The 16,819-nt window shown below is 39.5% G+C and overlaps 1 protein-coding gene across 4 annotated transcripts in view; it reads left to right on the top strand.

Moving 5' to 3' along the window:
• Positions 1–16,819, top strand: part of LOC118735778 (GTPase-activating protein CdGAPr) — a 392,697-nt gene that overhangs the window by 167,526 nt on the left and 208,352 nt on the right. For all 4 annotated transcript variants that reach the window (XM_036465735.1, XM_036465734.1, XM_036465733.1 and 1 more), the window contains one exon: positions 11,380–12,387. In XM_036465735.1, coding sequence (XP_036321628.1) covers positions 11,734–12,387 — 654 coding nt within the window. In that variant the 5' untranslated portion in view covers positions 11,380–11,733. The remainder of the gene's footprint in view (positions 1–11,379; positions 12,388–16,819) is intronic.

The following is a 16,819-nucleotide window of genomic DNA, read 5'->3' as shown; positions in this document are numbered from 1 at the left end:
AGTCATTTCGAAATAAATCCCGCTGATTACTATGTAATGTAATATTTTCTTATGCAAGTTATGTTATGCTGTATCATGCTATGCCATCTCCCCTCAACTAACCTCACATCAACTCCTCTCAGTTCACCTCAATTCACCTTAAATCATCTAACCAAAGCTCACCTCATTTCATCTCAACTCAAATCACCCCGACTAATGTTATTTTGCCTAACCTTATCTCACCCCCCATGGCTATTCTACGCTGCATTGAACTTTTAGAAAATTTTTAGAATTAATATAAATTTCAAAGCCCTTTAAAAAAAATTCTGGCGTCAGAAAACAAACAAATTACGCAGTTTTACTATATTTTGCCCATAGCTTCGCGAATACATTTTTTATTTTATTTTTTATTTTTGTGTATAAAATTTACTGTCGCACGGCGTGATACTTAAAGCACGACTTTTGCATTTCTCAGCTGTTGTTCTCTGCTTTCTTTTTATGCCAACAGGTGTTGTCTCATTCGTACAGCCAATTTTTTATTTTTTTCTACTTTAGTTTTTTTTTTGCAAATGCCCCCATTAATCATCTTCACTTCATGTTTGCCAGCTCGAGAATCTTTAATTACGTGATTTTCATCTGTTTGCTTTGCCTTCGGTTTCTTTATCATTGCCTTACCTTCATCAAGCGATTTTTACGCATCGAAAAGTGGCTGCAGTCGCTTTGCTGCTTCAGTTTTTTTTTGTGTTTTTCTTTATTTATCTTTTAACCTTTGTTGTTTTTTATCTGTTCATTAACGTATTTTACTGCCTGCTTCTTTTTTCTTGGAGGTACATATCTTAAGCTAAGCTATGTACCGTCTTAAATCCACATTCTTAACACATTCCTTCTTCAACCAACTTTTGCACACCCACCTTCCTATCTTTAATTATATAATTAATTGCAGTGCGTGGGCTTTTAAAATAAATGTCTACTTGATTATATATCCAAACTGAGCATCACGTTTCAAGACGTTTCCTCTTTTCATAATATGCGCTGTTATTCTTATTTTTTATTATTTTTTTTTCGCCTCTTTGTTCACATCCATTCAAATGCAATAAATTGGTTTTAGATATGGTTAAACGCTATGAAACATTTATTGTTATTGATTGATAATTACGCGCAATAAATTGGGATTTCTGGTTTAATTGATAGTGGGTAGTAAAAAAACGAAACCACAGCTAACATATGAACATACATAATTGTTGTTTAGGCGCGTCTGCTAACACCAGGCGCCTAAATACATGCTGTGTACTGCTGCATGTGCAAAAATTTCCTTTATACAATTTATGAAATTTTTGCACATGCACTTCTCAACCGCCATGTAATTGGACTTTCTTAATTTTGGGTTAGATGGCGCTTCAAAGCATGCTCGGCCTAGTCTGATGTATCCTCCTGACACTGCTTCCGGAGCACTTTGCGGACTCTGCATGGCTTACAACCGTACAGAGGTGGTAAGCGAACTTTACCATTGGCCACAGTGCCTACCCACCATTTTTTAACCAATAAATATTTTTGTTTTATATAAATACATACATGCAAACATACCGGTCTCCCCTCTCACTGAGTTATTCACTTGTGATCACAAAAACCACATAACTCACAAAGCTCAAGTCACGTAGAGAGGCATTGTTAAGCCATTCTTTCAAGGTGTTACAGCCATCTTCCCATCCTCAATCTCCCTCTATATGATGAATGCCTCTCTCGCCCAATTTATGAACCAAGATTCTATGACCCATCTTTTTTTGTTTTGGAGATGACTTAACCAGGAAATTCTCATGAATCTTATATTTAGGAAACCTATTTACCACATCGGTTTTCAAGCAGACGAATTCGCTGTCCAAGAGGCAGTAATAAGGCTGCGAGCCTAAATTAAGAAACTGCCAATATTTACTCCAGTAACGTAACTGCATTAAGGGGCTTAGGCTCATCGAATTTGCATTTCAAAGTAGACTGTAAATGCCTATTTTCTCCATCTCTATCTCTCTCACTCCCGCGGTTGATTGTGAAAGCTCCTAAATAGTGTCACGTTCCTAACACTATTGGCTGCCAACTGAGTTCCCTCCTCCGCACCGTGAGCACTTTTCTGGCCTACTTGAGTGCCTAAACATCCCGATCTGCATGCTCGTCACCGTAATACTTAAAACTTTTAGTATTTAAGCGGCGATCTGACCGATTTTTCCTCGCCGGTGTGGTACGCCTTTAAGACCTAGCAGATGGCTTTCATCCTAAAGTTCTCGAAAACCCCTTCAAACAAACCCTTATTGGTACTGGCGACCGCCTAACGAATCACCTTCGATTTCATCTGTTTCCTTGGCAAGATAGATCTCGACGAGATCTCATTCGCTCCACTATAGCTCGAAACCTGTTTCAAAACGGACCAGCAAGTCATCCTCTGACTGACGTACGGGTTTTACACACCGAAAGGGAGACAGCTTAAGACATTGGTTTCGACGTCCGAAATTATGAGACATGCGCCTAGAGTCAGAAACATATTTTATATCAACGACTAGAACATTGCGATCTTGGCGGACATGCAAGTGGCTATTCAGGCCGTCTGACCACATCTCGCAAGATCAAAACTGGTAATGGGAGTACCTGTGTAAGCTAATAGCTCTTGGTTTTGTTTATTGAGTTGGGTTTTTTGGGTTCCAGGACAAATTGATATTGAAGGAAATGAGGAAAGCATGCGCCTTTCCAAGTATATCTTAAGAATCAGTACAAGAGTTCGCACAGGACATTGCAGGTTAATCTATTGCGTACACAAACTGGAAATTTACTCGCATGAACGATATAGATTCTGTAGAATGGACAACGAAACTGCATGGTACATACTGGCACGGTGTGCTGACTAAATTGCGCTTAATAGCACAAATGCGTCAAACCAGCTCTTTGGAATCGACTTTGAACAGCTGAGCAAGTCTACCGGTGGCTTCAGGTGCCGAGTTATTTTTAAGCCGCACTGTGGCTCTTTTCATTTCGTTTTAGTTGAGTGGAGGGACGTGAACATCGTCCTCCATATGTATGTAAATATTGGTCTGGGTTATTTTTCGTTTAACGACCGTCTTTATTTCCAATCAAGTCTACGCTTGACGTCTGTTACCACTGATAGTTACAATTTTCGAGCTGCATTCCTCTGTGCTGGTTCTCACGTCTTAATGCTTCTCTTTACTTCTTGAAAGGACGGCTCCTCTACTTCTTCTTTTTCTGATATCGCTCAATTGTCGCGCGCGTCGGCATCGATTGCTGGGGGGCTTGGTATCCGACGTACATATTTCTCTGCAGCAACGACACGACACCAAACAGAAAGTAGAAGAAAAGGAGAAGAAGAAAGTAATAACTGTTGCTATTCGACGTCGAATTTTTACGCGCTGCCTGACGCACGTTTTATAATCTACAGAGTAGCTTTGAGACCTTAGCTGTAACAACGTAGTAATCCTAGTCTATGTAGGCTCCTAGGATGGAAAGCGCATTAAGAAAAATTTAAGCGCAGATATATTCTGTCTATTGCAACGTAATCAATTTGGTTCTTCGTTTTTTGGTCAGTGGATACGTAATTGGCCTCGTGGCTGTTTCGAAGCTGATGTATGGAGCTACTAAGTACTAAGTATGTGCCTTGTCGATCGATCAGCAGCCTCTCCTTTGCTGGAGGTGTGCTCGTGAATGCTGAAGCTTATGATTGTAGTCGCAGATTGGCCTTTGTTTTACACACACGGGTCACAAGGGCTATCAGATTCTGTACCTCACAGTGGCGTAGATAGCTCCATGTCCTGGCGAGGGGGTTTATGATGGCGATCAAATGGATTGAGTACTCTTTATCGACTTTCACTGGGGTGGTGTCAATAATATTGCTTGTTTATAGTGGATTTTCTTTGGGGGATTAATTGCTCTATTAACGCTACTGCTTAAAGAGTATGTACGGCTACTTGCTCATTTCTTGACTATCCTAAATTTTTGTTCGCTTACGTAAAATTCTAGAATAGCAAAATTGCTAATAAATTGGATTAATTAAAGGTCAATAACCTTTGTCAACTAGCTTGGTGATATAGTCTATTATTCACATGTGTGTACGTACATACATATGTATGTTGAGTACGAATTTATTTAAGTATGTATGTCTAAATCAAAATGTAAAAATAGCAAAGAAGCTAGAAGAAAGCTTTAAAAAGTAAATAAATTAGTGATTGACTTTAAATGACAAAAACGACAAGCCCACAACACCAGCGCATGTCTAGACAAATAAAAATGTATGTGTGTATGTATTTAGGTATAAATCTTAATTTATAAGGGTATCAGTTCGCTTACTGTTTGTTTTAATGTTAAATAATCAAGCAAATGCATAATAATACATATTTGTTTGTGTGAGTATGTACATATGAATAAAAACGGAGAGGACAAAAAGACTAACCAAAGCCCATAAACAGTCGGCAAATAAAATGATATGTCAACAAAGCAGCACAGTCGCCTTGCATTAACTCGTATTTTATGATTAGTTTTTATACGCATACGCGCATGCGCAACCCCGCAAGCCCGCTAAATAAGGCACCCCAAAGCTGATGAACAAGAGTTACCAAGGGAAAAATACAATAAATGCGCTTGAGTACACATGAAAATATAAGTATGTACTCTAGGGTGTACCAGAAATTTCGTTTCGCAAAACCCGATACGAATACCCTCTAATTTTTTCCTTTTGACCTAAGTAACTTATACGTATAAATTTGTATTTGCTGTGGGATGACCATAACCTGTGCCGACTTGATCTTGTTTATGAAGTTATACCGAAGTTATCAGATAAATTCGAATTTCATATGAAAAATTTGCCTTAGTTTTGATTATTTTTTAGTTTTTTTTTCGGATTCTTATCTGAATTGATGCCCAAATGTCTGCATTATGTACTCTGTGCTATAATTTGATGATCTGGCATTCTGGCAGTAAATTCAAAAAAAAAAAAAAAAGCCTGGCTACCAGGTACTGTGTCCCGAACTATTCCCGAAATTATCCCGCGTTAGACCCGATAAAGTTCTAAACTATTATCGAACTGGTTCCGAACTAATCTCGAAAAAGTTCCGACCTATAGCAACGAGCAGTGTTGCTAGAACAGCTGATTAGATTTGTTTTCATTTGTACTATGTATTTCTGAATTCGTCTTGGTTTGCGCGTAACGCTTTTTTCGAAATTTTGCTTATACCGAGAGAAAATATGTTTACAGATCGAAATTCCAAGTGAAAATAATGTCATTCTTTAAATTCTCCGCCTTTGCGGAATTCTCTTAGCAAATACTACAACCACTAGCAATAGAAGTAAACACTGACTCTTTCTATTGATAAATTACAGATTTTCTGCGGCGTTAACGCAAATTTTAGACCAAAGATGTCTACACGCCAAAAATGCGCAAGTGAGTTCTTGTACTGAGAAAATTATTATATCAAAGTGTAATATGTAAACCCCCTTAAAAGCCGCACGCCAAGACCGACGTACCGTGTAGCTTCTGTTTAACTTCTGTAGCTCGTAACTTCCTTAGTCACAAGAAGGGGTTTCACTAATCTTGCTACGGCATGTCACAGGTGATCAATGTTTGAAAGTAAACATCTGCCTCTCCAGCCCTTCTCGCAATTGTTAATATAGTACATAGGCATCTCACAAGCCAATTTGCGGCTGGTTGTTAATTTTTCTACGTCCGTTTGCTCACTGGGGACTAGTGAAGTGTATGAAACTACAGAGCTATCAAAACACACCAATGAGATGCCTTCTCATGTCCCCTGCACATTGTGACTAGGCCTGATTGCTACCTGTCAGGTAAAATATGTATCTTTATGATCTGCAAGAACTTCGAATGCAAACAGGAAACATTCGTACAGGCACTTGCTGGCAGCACAGCCACCTTCTGGGCCCTATACGACCTCATGGACGTGATCAAGACTTATATCGCTCAATCGCTGGACGCAACGTTGTACAGACAGGCCTTAAGTAATATTCCCCGAGAAACAACCACCATTTTTACCAACTATTGCTTCGTAAAGGTGGTTATGAGAGTTGAACCACCACCCATTGCAGACGAAAAGCTTCAGGTGCGTCAAGAAACCCGCGTGACTCTAGCGTAATTAAGGTGTGGATGCTGTGAAAGATTAAATTCTGACTTATTTAGAGAGTCTACCGTAAAATACCCAATATCCATAAGTCCGGCTTTTAAAGACATTCCACACGAAACTAGTTATCAATTTCAATTTTATGTTGTTATTGTTGGTTGTACTAGGCTATAATGATCAAACAGGCTCATGTGCAAGAAAAGACTTTCTTCACTTTGCTGCCCAACGTTTCGCCAATCTCCTTGGCATATTCTGGGGCGTTTTATTTGAAAAATAAACTATTGTAAACTTAACATTTATAACTAATACTTCAACATTTGATTTACATTGTTTTTGTTGTGAGCTATATTTTTATAAAAAAAAATTACGATAAGATTTACCATGAAAAACTTTTTGAATATCGTATAAAAACCAAAGCAAAATACTTGTGCGATTCACAGTATATCGACGTGTGTAAGTGGAAGTTGCCCTATCTAAGCAAACGATTGAAAAACGTCCTATTTGATAGTTTTGTTGAAGAACGCCCTAACTAAGCTGCCTATATAACGAAAGTATATTGAAATAGGGCGTTCTTCCACTCAGCCGACGATATGTTATTTAGGCAAAAAGGAAAACATTTAGAGGGTATGCGTTGCGTAATGAATTTCTCAGAAAAAAGCTCACCCCTTATGTTCCGGGACACCCTAATGTACACGTACATATGCATGTATGCCCCCAAACCTTAAAAGAAAGTCAAGCTGTAGTAAAAGATGTAGCAAAACATTTGCATGAGAATACGAGCCAGTGCCGAATAGAGAGAGAGGGGCTTCATTTATGTGCGCCAACAAAACCAGTAAAAGATTGAATTGACTTTGCTGCGCAGCACAACGAATTCATCGGCAAAATGCTTATCTAGTGCCCACAGAATAAGAATAAGAAACAGATTGCAGTAAAATCTATGCCACACATGGACTCACGGCGACCGCCTAAGCACCGTTCTATCACATTGACAATGACATATACGACGACGGATTGTTTTTATTCGTTTTGACATTTGCGTTTGCGCATATTTGACAGATGAAGCATGCGGCTAGTGTGATGTAATGTGATGCGGGTTGAATGCATAGAAGTTACTGACATTAATTGGTATAAAAAAATTTTACAACTAGCAAAAAAAAAAAAAAAAAAAAAAAAAAATTGATAAAAATGTAATGCAAGTAGTATTCGTACTCGAACGTTGGTAATCTGAGTGCTCGCTGCTGTGGAAGTATCCAATTAATTTTTTCATTTCTTTTCATAAAACTTTTTCTGTTTTTTATTTTATTCGATTTGTTTGATAATGCTGCCTCAATTTAATGTTTCATGCAGTGTCACATGCACACGTACACACATATATGTAAAGTAAATAGTATTTAAACGAACGTGCTGCCATATATGTAAATATGTCAAACTCGGTAGTGGGTTGATTCAGCAGCGTAACCAAACACATTTTCACTTGGTAGCCCTTATATTCGAAATTTTTATTAGTTTTCATCACGATTTTGGGGAGGAAGAAATGCTTGACTGCTACCAGTATCTATGTTGTATGAGCGTTAATTTCGATAGCTGCAATATGCAGGGTTTTGGTTAAAGTATGTCATGTAAAAAAATACCTAGGCTGTTCAATCAATGGAAAATGTCACTGAACTATGAAATTGTTATAATAATGAATTGGGTGTGCGATGTACGGCACATATGTATGTACAAATGTACTTCGAAAAAAAAAAGAAATCAGTTTTATGGCTATCTCTTTACCAGAGATAAGATAAAGGCATATTTTTTCACAAGAACATCGAATGAAAACTTTTATAGTTATATTGTTGTTGTTGTTGTTGCAGCGGCTACTTAACCTAGCCTAGCCACCGAACTTACATAACTAACAGCGGGGTTGGACTCGCATTTTAAGATGAACTGGTTAGTGGCGATCGTTCATTCGAAAAACGCTTAAAAGCGATAAGTAGGCACGCCTCTTCTTTGGCTCTTGGTGGTGAACGAAATTATGAAAGTGTCTAAAACTAAAAGAATAAGGGTTGTCGCCTATGCCGAAAATTTGGGGATAATCATCACTGGCAAACTTTGTCAAAGATAGGTGAGCTGGAATGTAATGAAACGAAATTTTGGGTTGCCGGAAAAACCAAGCACTCAAGCAGTATTGCCCATTGTACTTAAGGCCTAGAGACAGGAATTACAGGAGGGAAAGAGAATCTATATCGTGCATTCTTATTACATCCGACCCAAAAATTTTTCATATAGATAAGTCTGGCGAAGGCCGGACAGCGGCAGATAAAATGCTCTGTTCCATCCTCATCCGCCAAACAAGATGTACACAGTGGATCGTCGATGATGCCTATGGAGACCGTATGTCGTCCCTATGGATTGTGCCCTGTTATCAGGGCTCGCGTTACTCCTTTGTCTAAGAAAGACTTTTGCTACCACCCTGTCAGACCTTTTCAAAACACACTTGGTTGTTTTGCAGGCGTCAATACCACACCAATGGCTCTCATAAGTTTTATTTATGAGATCCTTGATGTACCGGATCATTCCCGCTATGCTTGAGCCTAAAATTGTCCCCGGTCCAATACGAATCTCCAAAAAACGGCAGTTCCCCAATTCATCAGCCAGTTCGTACAACCTTGAACAACGTAACCCACACAAGTTCGAGTTCATTCCACCTTGTAACGGAGTTCAACTTCAACTAATAGACCTGGACTTTCTTTGAAGAAGTGCGAGCGGTTTTCAAGGCCTTTAGATCAGATTGGCTATCATTGTAGATCCTGATATTATGTTTTGTCAAGTCTTCTGGGCGCAGAGTACGTACATAGAGTCAAAGGTAGCGTTGTGAAACGCCCACTCAATTTCATCAAAGGCTCACATTGTGAGCTAATAAAAACAAAAGTTTACCAGAAAAACAAAAGTTCCCACTTTTACTTTTTCTCTGCCGATATTAGGAGAAGCTATCCACCGAAGCAAAATACCTCGGAATCATTCTTGATTCCAAGTTGAGTGGAAAATAATGGGGACTGGCACCGCACATCACCTGTGCTTTGTAAACCACAGTCATCAGACCATTTGTATCCAATGGGTTCTTATTGTGTTGGAGAGTTCAAGACAAGGGCATGCAGAAATACTGAATAGAATAAAAAGGGCCGCCGCTTCCCACTAGTCTTTGCTCCAACTGCTGCCGGTGGGCGATTTGAGGACTTTGTTGCGGAGCTCTACTTCCGTTTTTATTGAAGAATTTTCACCGTCGGAATTTATACGCCGCGGCCTGATAAGTCGACGTGAATACTCTTTCTTACGGCTGCTTAAAATTGTGGACAGAATGTGGACTCTTAATTTGGTTTCATATGTTTGAATATGAGTTAGGTTCGCTCGTGTGCAAATCATTATATTGAACTCCGAACCAGGCGGTATTTATGCTCAATTGTCGAATCCGTTGGAATACGCCCGAGAGACCGTCTGTTTCTTTTAATAGTCTTAATAAGTATATACTTAGGTTTCGGATCCATTGTTCTTTGGATTTAGATCGCAGAGAACATTATTATGTCTTAGAAACCAACGGCATAGTCTTCAGTTGGCTTATAAGAAATTGCGTGGAAGTCAGCTCAGTGTAAACTATACTATAGCATACTATATGCGAGCAGTGTAAGGCAACTTTAAATAACTTATTGACTCCTTATTCGGATAGGAAACACCCTTTAGGTTGCCGAGCAGTTCCAGTGTTGCCACATTTTGTCGCTGAGTTCGTTTCTAATTATTCGCCTTAAAAATGATGGCTGCCCTATGCTTTTAAGTTTGATAAGAGGTCCCCTGTTCATGTCGCTTGACTGTCTGTCAAGGTTTTTCAAAAACACTGCAGGAACTAAGTCTGCGTCAATATAAGATCGGCAGAACCGAAGTTTATCAAGTCAGAAGTCAACTGATTTGGCGTGAACTCTACAATGTCATATTACCGAGATAAGGTCGACCTTATTTCTCCACCACCTGTACGTAGACCCAATATCATAGCATGCTTATTTATTTTTAGTAAGTTCCGGGAGCAAAATTGGAGCGCTGTAAAAAAGAAAGCGCTCGGCTATTCCAATGGTCATCTTCTGTTCGCTTACCGCTTTAAAGAATCTGCACCTCAAACAACTTGCAAAGTAGTCTAGCTTTCTGAGCTGGGTCGTTCAAAGTAAGTCAAGTCTTGTAGTTGAAGTTTCGTCATCCTCATTTCCAATTCGAAAAATTTGTGATCAGTCCAAATTGTGTACTGCGTTCTAGTGCCGTTGTCCGAGGAGTCTTTTGTGTTAAATATACTAGTGGCTGCAAGTGCCATACAAAATGTCAAGATGATCGAGTTGAACGTACATCAAAAAATATGTTTTGGCACTTTACTAGTGGATCTGAGCTAACACATGCGGCATCCTTGCAGATTTTTCCAATGCGATTCGCTTGCGGCAATAGGCGGTTCCTATTGTATAGTGCTCGGCCACGACTTCTGGCGTGACTGAGAGTTGACGGTTAGCCAGCTGAGGAGGCTCCGCTGACCGCCAGCTGCATACCTTCGCTCTTTGAGCCGACTGAAAGCCTACTGGCCACAAGCTGCCTAGCTTATTCATCATTCAAGGTCGCTGTGTTTTGGAATCATAATAACCTTTAATTGGAAGAAATCCTAGGTGTCAGAGAGAGATGCTGTATGCCCTTATCCGATCCGTGATTCTATAATCCTAACGCGTTAGCTTTCAGAGTAGATATTTACCAGTCGGCTGTCTTTTTAACCTTACCTTTGATTGAAACACTTGAAGCTTGCGGATAGTACAGTGACGGAACACACCTCCTCCGACCGTAGCATCCAACTTCGATCGTCTTTGAAAAAGTTTATTAGATCTGTGCCCAGAGGCTGCCATTCTGCCATTTACTTCTAGTAAGCAAGGGCGTAGATAAGAATTGAATCGGAACCAGCTTTGGGATGCACTGATCCGTTGCTTTAGTTTTCAAGTCGAAAGTTTGCGTAGATCGTCGAATGCTCGTATGCCGGGTTTCAGAAATTTCATTTTTTACTCTTTTAAGTTCTCTCAAATAAATAAGCCGTAGACTCTCTGCGTGCACGGGTCGTTGGGTCACCATTTGTATTTGCAAATTATAAGCCACATTTAGTGAAAGGAGGTACTAATTTGTCGCCTTTTGTTATTATTGATGCATTTAATGAATTGCTTGTTTCAGATTTTTTATACTTAATTTTACTGATTCCTCCATTTTGCTGTCTCTCTCATTGCAGATGATTTACTAGGGTAACCAACGCCGTAACAACTGACCGCGGACAGGACTTGTGAACGGACGCTGACAGCGACGACTGCAAAAGAAATTCCATTGGACGAACATTCACGACCAGCCAATTCCAAAGGCTCTTCTGCATAAACCTCTCGAAAAGAACAACGAACTACCCCAATGTTGTCCTTGATTCGTGTGTAGCAACTGTGTGAAGTGGAACCAGGCAATTGGATGAATTTTTCTACGCTTTGACGCGTCTGCCGCATCGCTGCGCTGGAGAATAGCAGTCACATACTCGCAACGAGTGCACAAGCCACGTCACAAACTCGAAATAAAAAACAACACAAATTCCTAGCGTGGGATGTCAGAAAAATTGCGTCCGTCGAAATTAACAAGCGGAAATGTACATGGACAAGCAAAAGTAGTAAGAGAAGCAGCAACAACAACAAAAACAATAACGACCACGACAACCAGACCCAAAACGGGCAAAGCATTAGCAGCTGAGTTACAGAAAATGGCTAACAGCCATTCCAACAGCTGCGGCAGTACCACCACCACCACCAATACAGTGCCACATATTGGCGCACCCACTTTGATATCGACTACATTGCAGCAATTACCGCATCCAACGACGACACCCACAACACCCATCCTGCAATCGCTAAGCGGAGGTGGTGGTCGAGTAGGCAGTGATGCGGATGCAGCCAACTTCCATACATCGAATGCCGCCACGGGCAGTGATACCGAGTCCTCGTCGGATTATAATGCTGGTGGAGCTGCAGTTAGCTCGGGTGGCGCTGGTACACAATTAAACTTTCATTTGTTGCCGGATGGGGGCGCCGCTGGCATTACTGGCGATAGTAATTCAATAATGAACTCATCACAAATATCTGGCAACTCCAATGAGTCGATGCAGTTGTCGAGTAGTCCAGCTGGTGGCGCTGGCGCTGTGGCAAGTATTGCCGGCAAGGCGGGCGGCGGTGGCAAACATTTGGCCGCACACAGTGTGGCAGGGGTAAGTGCAATCATGGATTTGATACGATTTGCTTGTTTTTTTTCCTTCTGCGGACTTTAGTGCAAACTTCATTTATCGCTGCCGTTATTGGCTATTTAATGTGGCAATTAAATGTAGTGTGCTCTTAGGCGTGTGTAATGGAGTTGAGTGTGAGTGTGAGTGTGAGTGTGTGCGCGCGTTGTATGAGTAGAGTGGCTACAGTGAAGTGTGGTTTTAGGCGTTGCAAGTGAAGTGCGAATTTTCATAGCATTTAAAAGCGCTTTTAGCGCAGAAATCACCCGATCGAATTTATTTATGATTAATTATGTTCGAAGCCGCTTATCACCCAATTGACCTCCCTCGCCACACAAAAAAATCTCGACATTCCGATTAGTGTAGACCACTCTGTTTACATCCAATTATCCGTCAGTCCAATTAAACACCGCATCTTCGAGGCTCGTAGTGTCTGAGTTCTTCGGACATACCACATGGACCTAGTTCTCCGTGCCGGCCCACAGATTTATACTGTCGACTCGGACAAGCGCCTTTTATGCAAGAACGTGTTCAAGGGTCCATGCAAACCATGAAAATAAGAGGCCCAAAATCCGGGTTACCTACGGTAAAACCATGTTCCCAAATGCACTCATATTTGACCGGATTCTTGGGCTATCATCTCAACGGTCTTGCTACCTCCTCCTCACACACTCGTATGGGGCAGCTTGCTCTCTAAATAGCAAACAGCCATGCATTCGCATCTACTTCATTAGCTAAGGACTTCAGCATGCTGTATGGCCACCAAGCCCTCCTCAGCAAGTATCTGTCGAAACAGTGCGGCGTACAAGCAAACAGGCTACCAACCAGCGTTGTTACACGTAGGGACAATTTCCTACTTTTGGGACAGATATTTTAAAAAGTTTTAAATGTAGGGAATTCTCACCAAAGTTATAAAAGAAGAATTATTAGTTTTCGCAGTCAAACTGCCGCACTCAGAGTTGTTTAACCCTTCGGCAGTGTTTGGAATTTACCCTTTTGACCCAATGAAAGAAATTAGTCAATGTTAAGATAGAAAAAAAAACGATTTTTCAACATGTATTCAGTTAATATTTTATTTATCACATTTACCGGTCCAAAGTTGCCTTTAAATACTAAATAATTTGGCTTAGAATTACACTGTGTGTGTATGTAAAAACTATGCCGCCTTCTAGAAAACAAAATAAAATAAACAAGTTTTATTTTTTTCAAAACCATAGCTGATTATTAATTAAAGAATTATTTCATGTAAATTGGGTCATTTTTATTCGATCATTGCAGAAGGGTTAATTATTACTTAATGTGTTCCTCAGTAAAGATTTGAAAAGTGCCCTCTCAGACACAGTTATAAATATAAGTTCACATAACGGTTGTTTCTAACAGACAAAACGAATCGAGATAGATATAGACAAATGTATACGTAAATGATCAGAATGAAAAGAGAAATCGATTAAGCGGTGACTGTCTGCCCGTCCGTTCGTCCGTCCGTCCGCCTGTGCACACGATAACTTGAGTAAAAATCGAGTTATCTTAACGAAATTCGGTACGTGCGAGGGACGGATGGTATTGAAAATGGGCGAAATCGGACAATAACCACGCCTACCTTCCATATACGAAATCTTCGAGATAAATCAGTAAATATTAAAGCTAATTTATTCAAAATTGATGCTTGCATTAATTCTTTACCACATATATGTATCTCGGTAACCGCTCTACCAATTGGCACCAAACTCTGTATGGTTATTGTGCTTGCCACACAAATGCCAAACGTTGAAATTGCGGCCGCTTTTCATATAACGGTAAATTTCAGAAATGCTTGACTCTTCAATATTTCGAAATTTAAGGACGCTAATTTACGCTTACCATGTTGCGCCGGGTATTTAATATTTGGCTCCGACCGAACTTAGACTTTCTTACTTGTTTTAAATTTCGTTTAAGTCTTAGAAAAGCTATTGATAACAGACAAACAGAAATAATTAAAATAAGTTTACATATTTAGAGGTACTAGAATAAAGACTCTATTTTAAAATTCCGTTCTTTCCATAACTTGCTCTATTAACAATTTAATATTTTCGTGATGGCTCGATACACTCTTGTTATATGTACATATGTACATAGCTGACACTCGAATTCACCAAGTCTATGGCGTTCAAACAGTTTTTAAAGGTGTTAATTTTCGTCTCCTTTCCTGCTTTTTTACACCCCATACATATGTATTTCATTTTCTCACTGCAATAGCTGCAGTAACAAATATTTACCCATTAAAGTCTTATAGCCTTAACGCTTTAATACGCTTAACACTTAACGCCTTAAACTATGCAACACTTTAATTCTATACTCGAACATAGCGTGGCATGTCTGTCTATGCATATGCATGTATGTACGTGTTTATAGTAAGTTATGTTGCTGTCTCCACAATCGATCCACCCACACACACACACGCAATTTTCTCAACTCCACCCACAAGACCGAAAGGCATTCAAATAATCTGGTCATTTTCCTATCACCACTCCACTATGGCGACCTTAATATTTTGCTGTCTCTACTTGTTTTAATATTCCACTAGCGTTTAATTTGTTTTGCTGGCTCTTCATGTTGCCAGCGCCATGTTCGTGTTTCCCTTCGTACTCCTTAGTAGTATGTACTTAGGTATTTTTGCCAAACATGCTTTGCTCTGCTTTGGAATTCCAATTCGCCTTGCGACACAGAAGAAAATATGCTCGTAGAAAAACACTACAATGTGTGTATGTATGAGTAAGTTTTTCTGGTATTGTCTGCTGATCGTTTTTCCTTGCCTCCTTGCCTTGTATGTAGCTTGGGCGCATATAAAAATTTATTGCATTATAAAAAATGCTGGAATTTATTTCCTTGGCTCACTTACTCAGCAAATTTTAGCACTTATGAGTGCCAAGATACTTGCCTTATGTAATGTCGATGTGCTATTTGAAAACCAGATGCTTGTTGAATATTTTATGCGCCCAAAACTATGCATCAGCTTAGCTATTTGCTATATAGTAGCCTTGAATGTCGGAATTAGAACGGAACGAAAGATTTTGAAGAGTTCATTGAATTCCAGCGAAGCAGTTAACTGAATGCTGTTGAGTGAGAAAAATGTTTACTTGTATTTATGTGTATACAGTGAAGGACTTATAAGTAAGGATGGAGAAAAAATAATTCGCATGCGTGACATATGTCTACTTGACAGAACTTCTGAAGTACGATTTTTTTAATCAGTCGTAGAAAATTTTTTTTATTTAACTAGTCTGAAAAAGAAAAAAAAAAAACCTAACTACATACTAATTAAAGCGGTCCGTAATGTACAATTTTCTAAAAGTTACCTTCTAATTAAAGTAAATTAGGTTACTAATTCATTTACCTCCACTGTATCTGTACTACCTACCATGTAGTTAAGCGTAATGCGAATACGATATTATTGCGCTTTGGCAAGTGTTATATATCGCTCCAAGGTTGAAATCATTACTTTTTTAAGTGAAGCGTTTGCAAATGTCGCATTGAGCTGAGTTAAGACGAGGAAGGCTTTTAGCTCGGAATTGGTTTGACTGAATGCTGTTGCAGCATTGAAATGCAATCATTATGAGTTTGAGAGGCAAATATGAATCAAAGTTGTCGTTTTCGTCTTATCGTTACCACACATCTGATTGCTTCTAGAAAAGCATGTATCCTACTGAGTGCTGGGATTTATGTATAACCTCTCTTTCTTGCACCAATTGTTGAAAGTTCTATCTAGAGCGTCTTGCATCAAGTCCCTAATGATCCTTTTATGATCGCCATTGATTATGTTGGACAGAGTAGATCGTCAATCAGTATAGACCATAACAGTGCAGATAGGACTTCGCCCTAGGGACAGACTTTTACTGTAGTGATCCTCAGTTCTTCCGGTCCTAGATTCGCCTTTTTAGTTGTTTGTGCTAGCATATTGCATAGCTGCACCCTGCATAAATGAACAGAGGGCTATTTCCCGCGATGCAAATACCTTTTCTATATCACCTACAATAGTGCGAAGTGCTGTAATTATCGACTTGCCTTCGTGTTAAGCAAATTAAAGTTAATGTAGTGGAGTCTGCGAAAGTATCTCCTCGGTCAAATGAAAAATTACTTTCTTACTTCAAATCGGTATAGCTGTATGTAGCTACGTCACCCAACCGCAATCATAAGCGGTTATGTCTCTCAATTTGCACAAATCGATTCGTGTCTGACTGAATAAATTGCATTTCCTTCTTCCTTTAGGCAATCAGACAGTATTCGTTTGAAAGGAAGAAAAATTAATATTACTTTTTTCTATTCAACGTCAACCATTCACTGTGTGTGTGTGTGTGCAATACTATCATAACTCCCTGTCTAAATATCTCAATCGGTTTACCAATGTGTAAACACAAATCCCTCGATGTAGTATGTATATTCT

The sequence above is a fragment of the Rhagoletis pomonella genome, unplaced genomic scaffold (assembly GCF_013731165.1).
Source record: "Rhagoletis pomonella isolate Grant_MI unplaced genomic scaffold, Rhpom_1.0 Rhpom_scaffold_00003, whole genome shotgun sequence".
NCBI classification, from domain to species: Eukaryota; Metazoa; Arthropoda; class Insecta; order Diptera; family Tephritidae; genus Rhagoletis; species Rhagoletis pomonella.
This window is presented reverse-complemented; position numbering and strand designations above follow the sequence as displayed.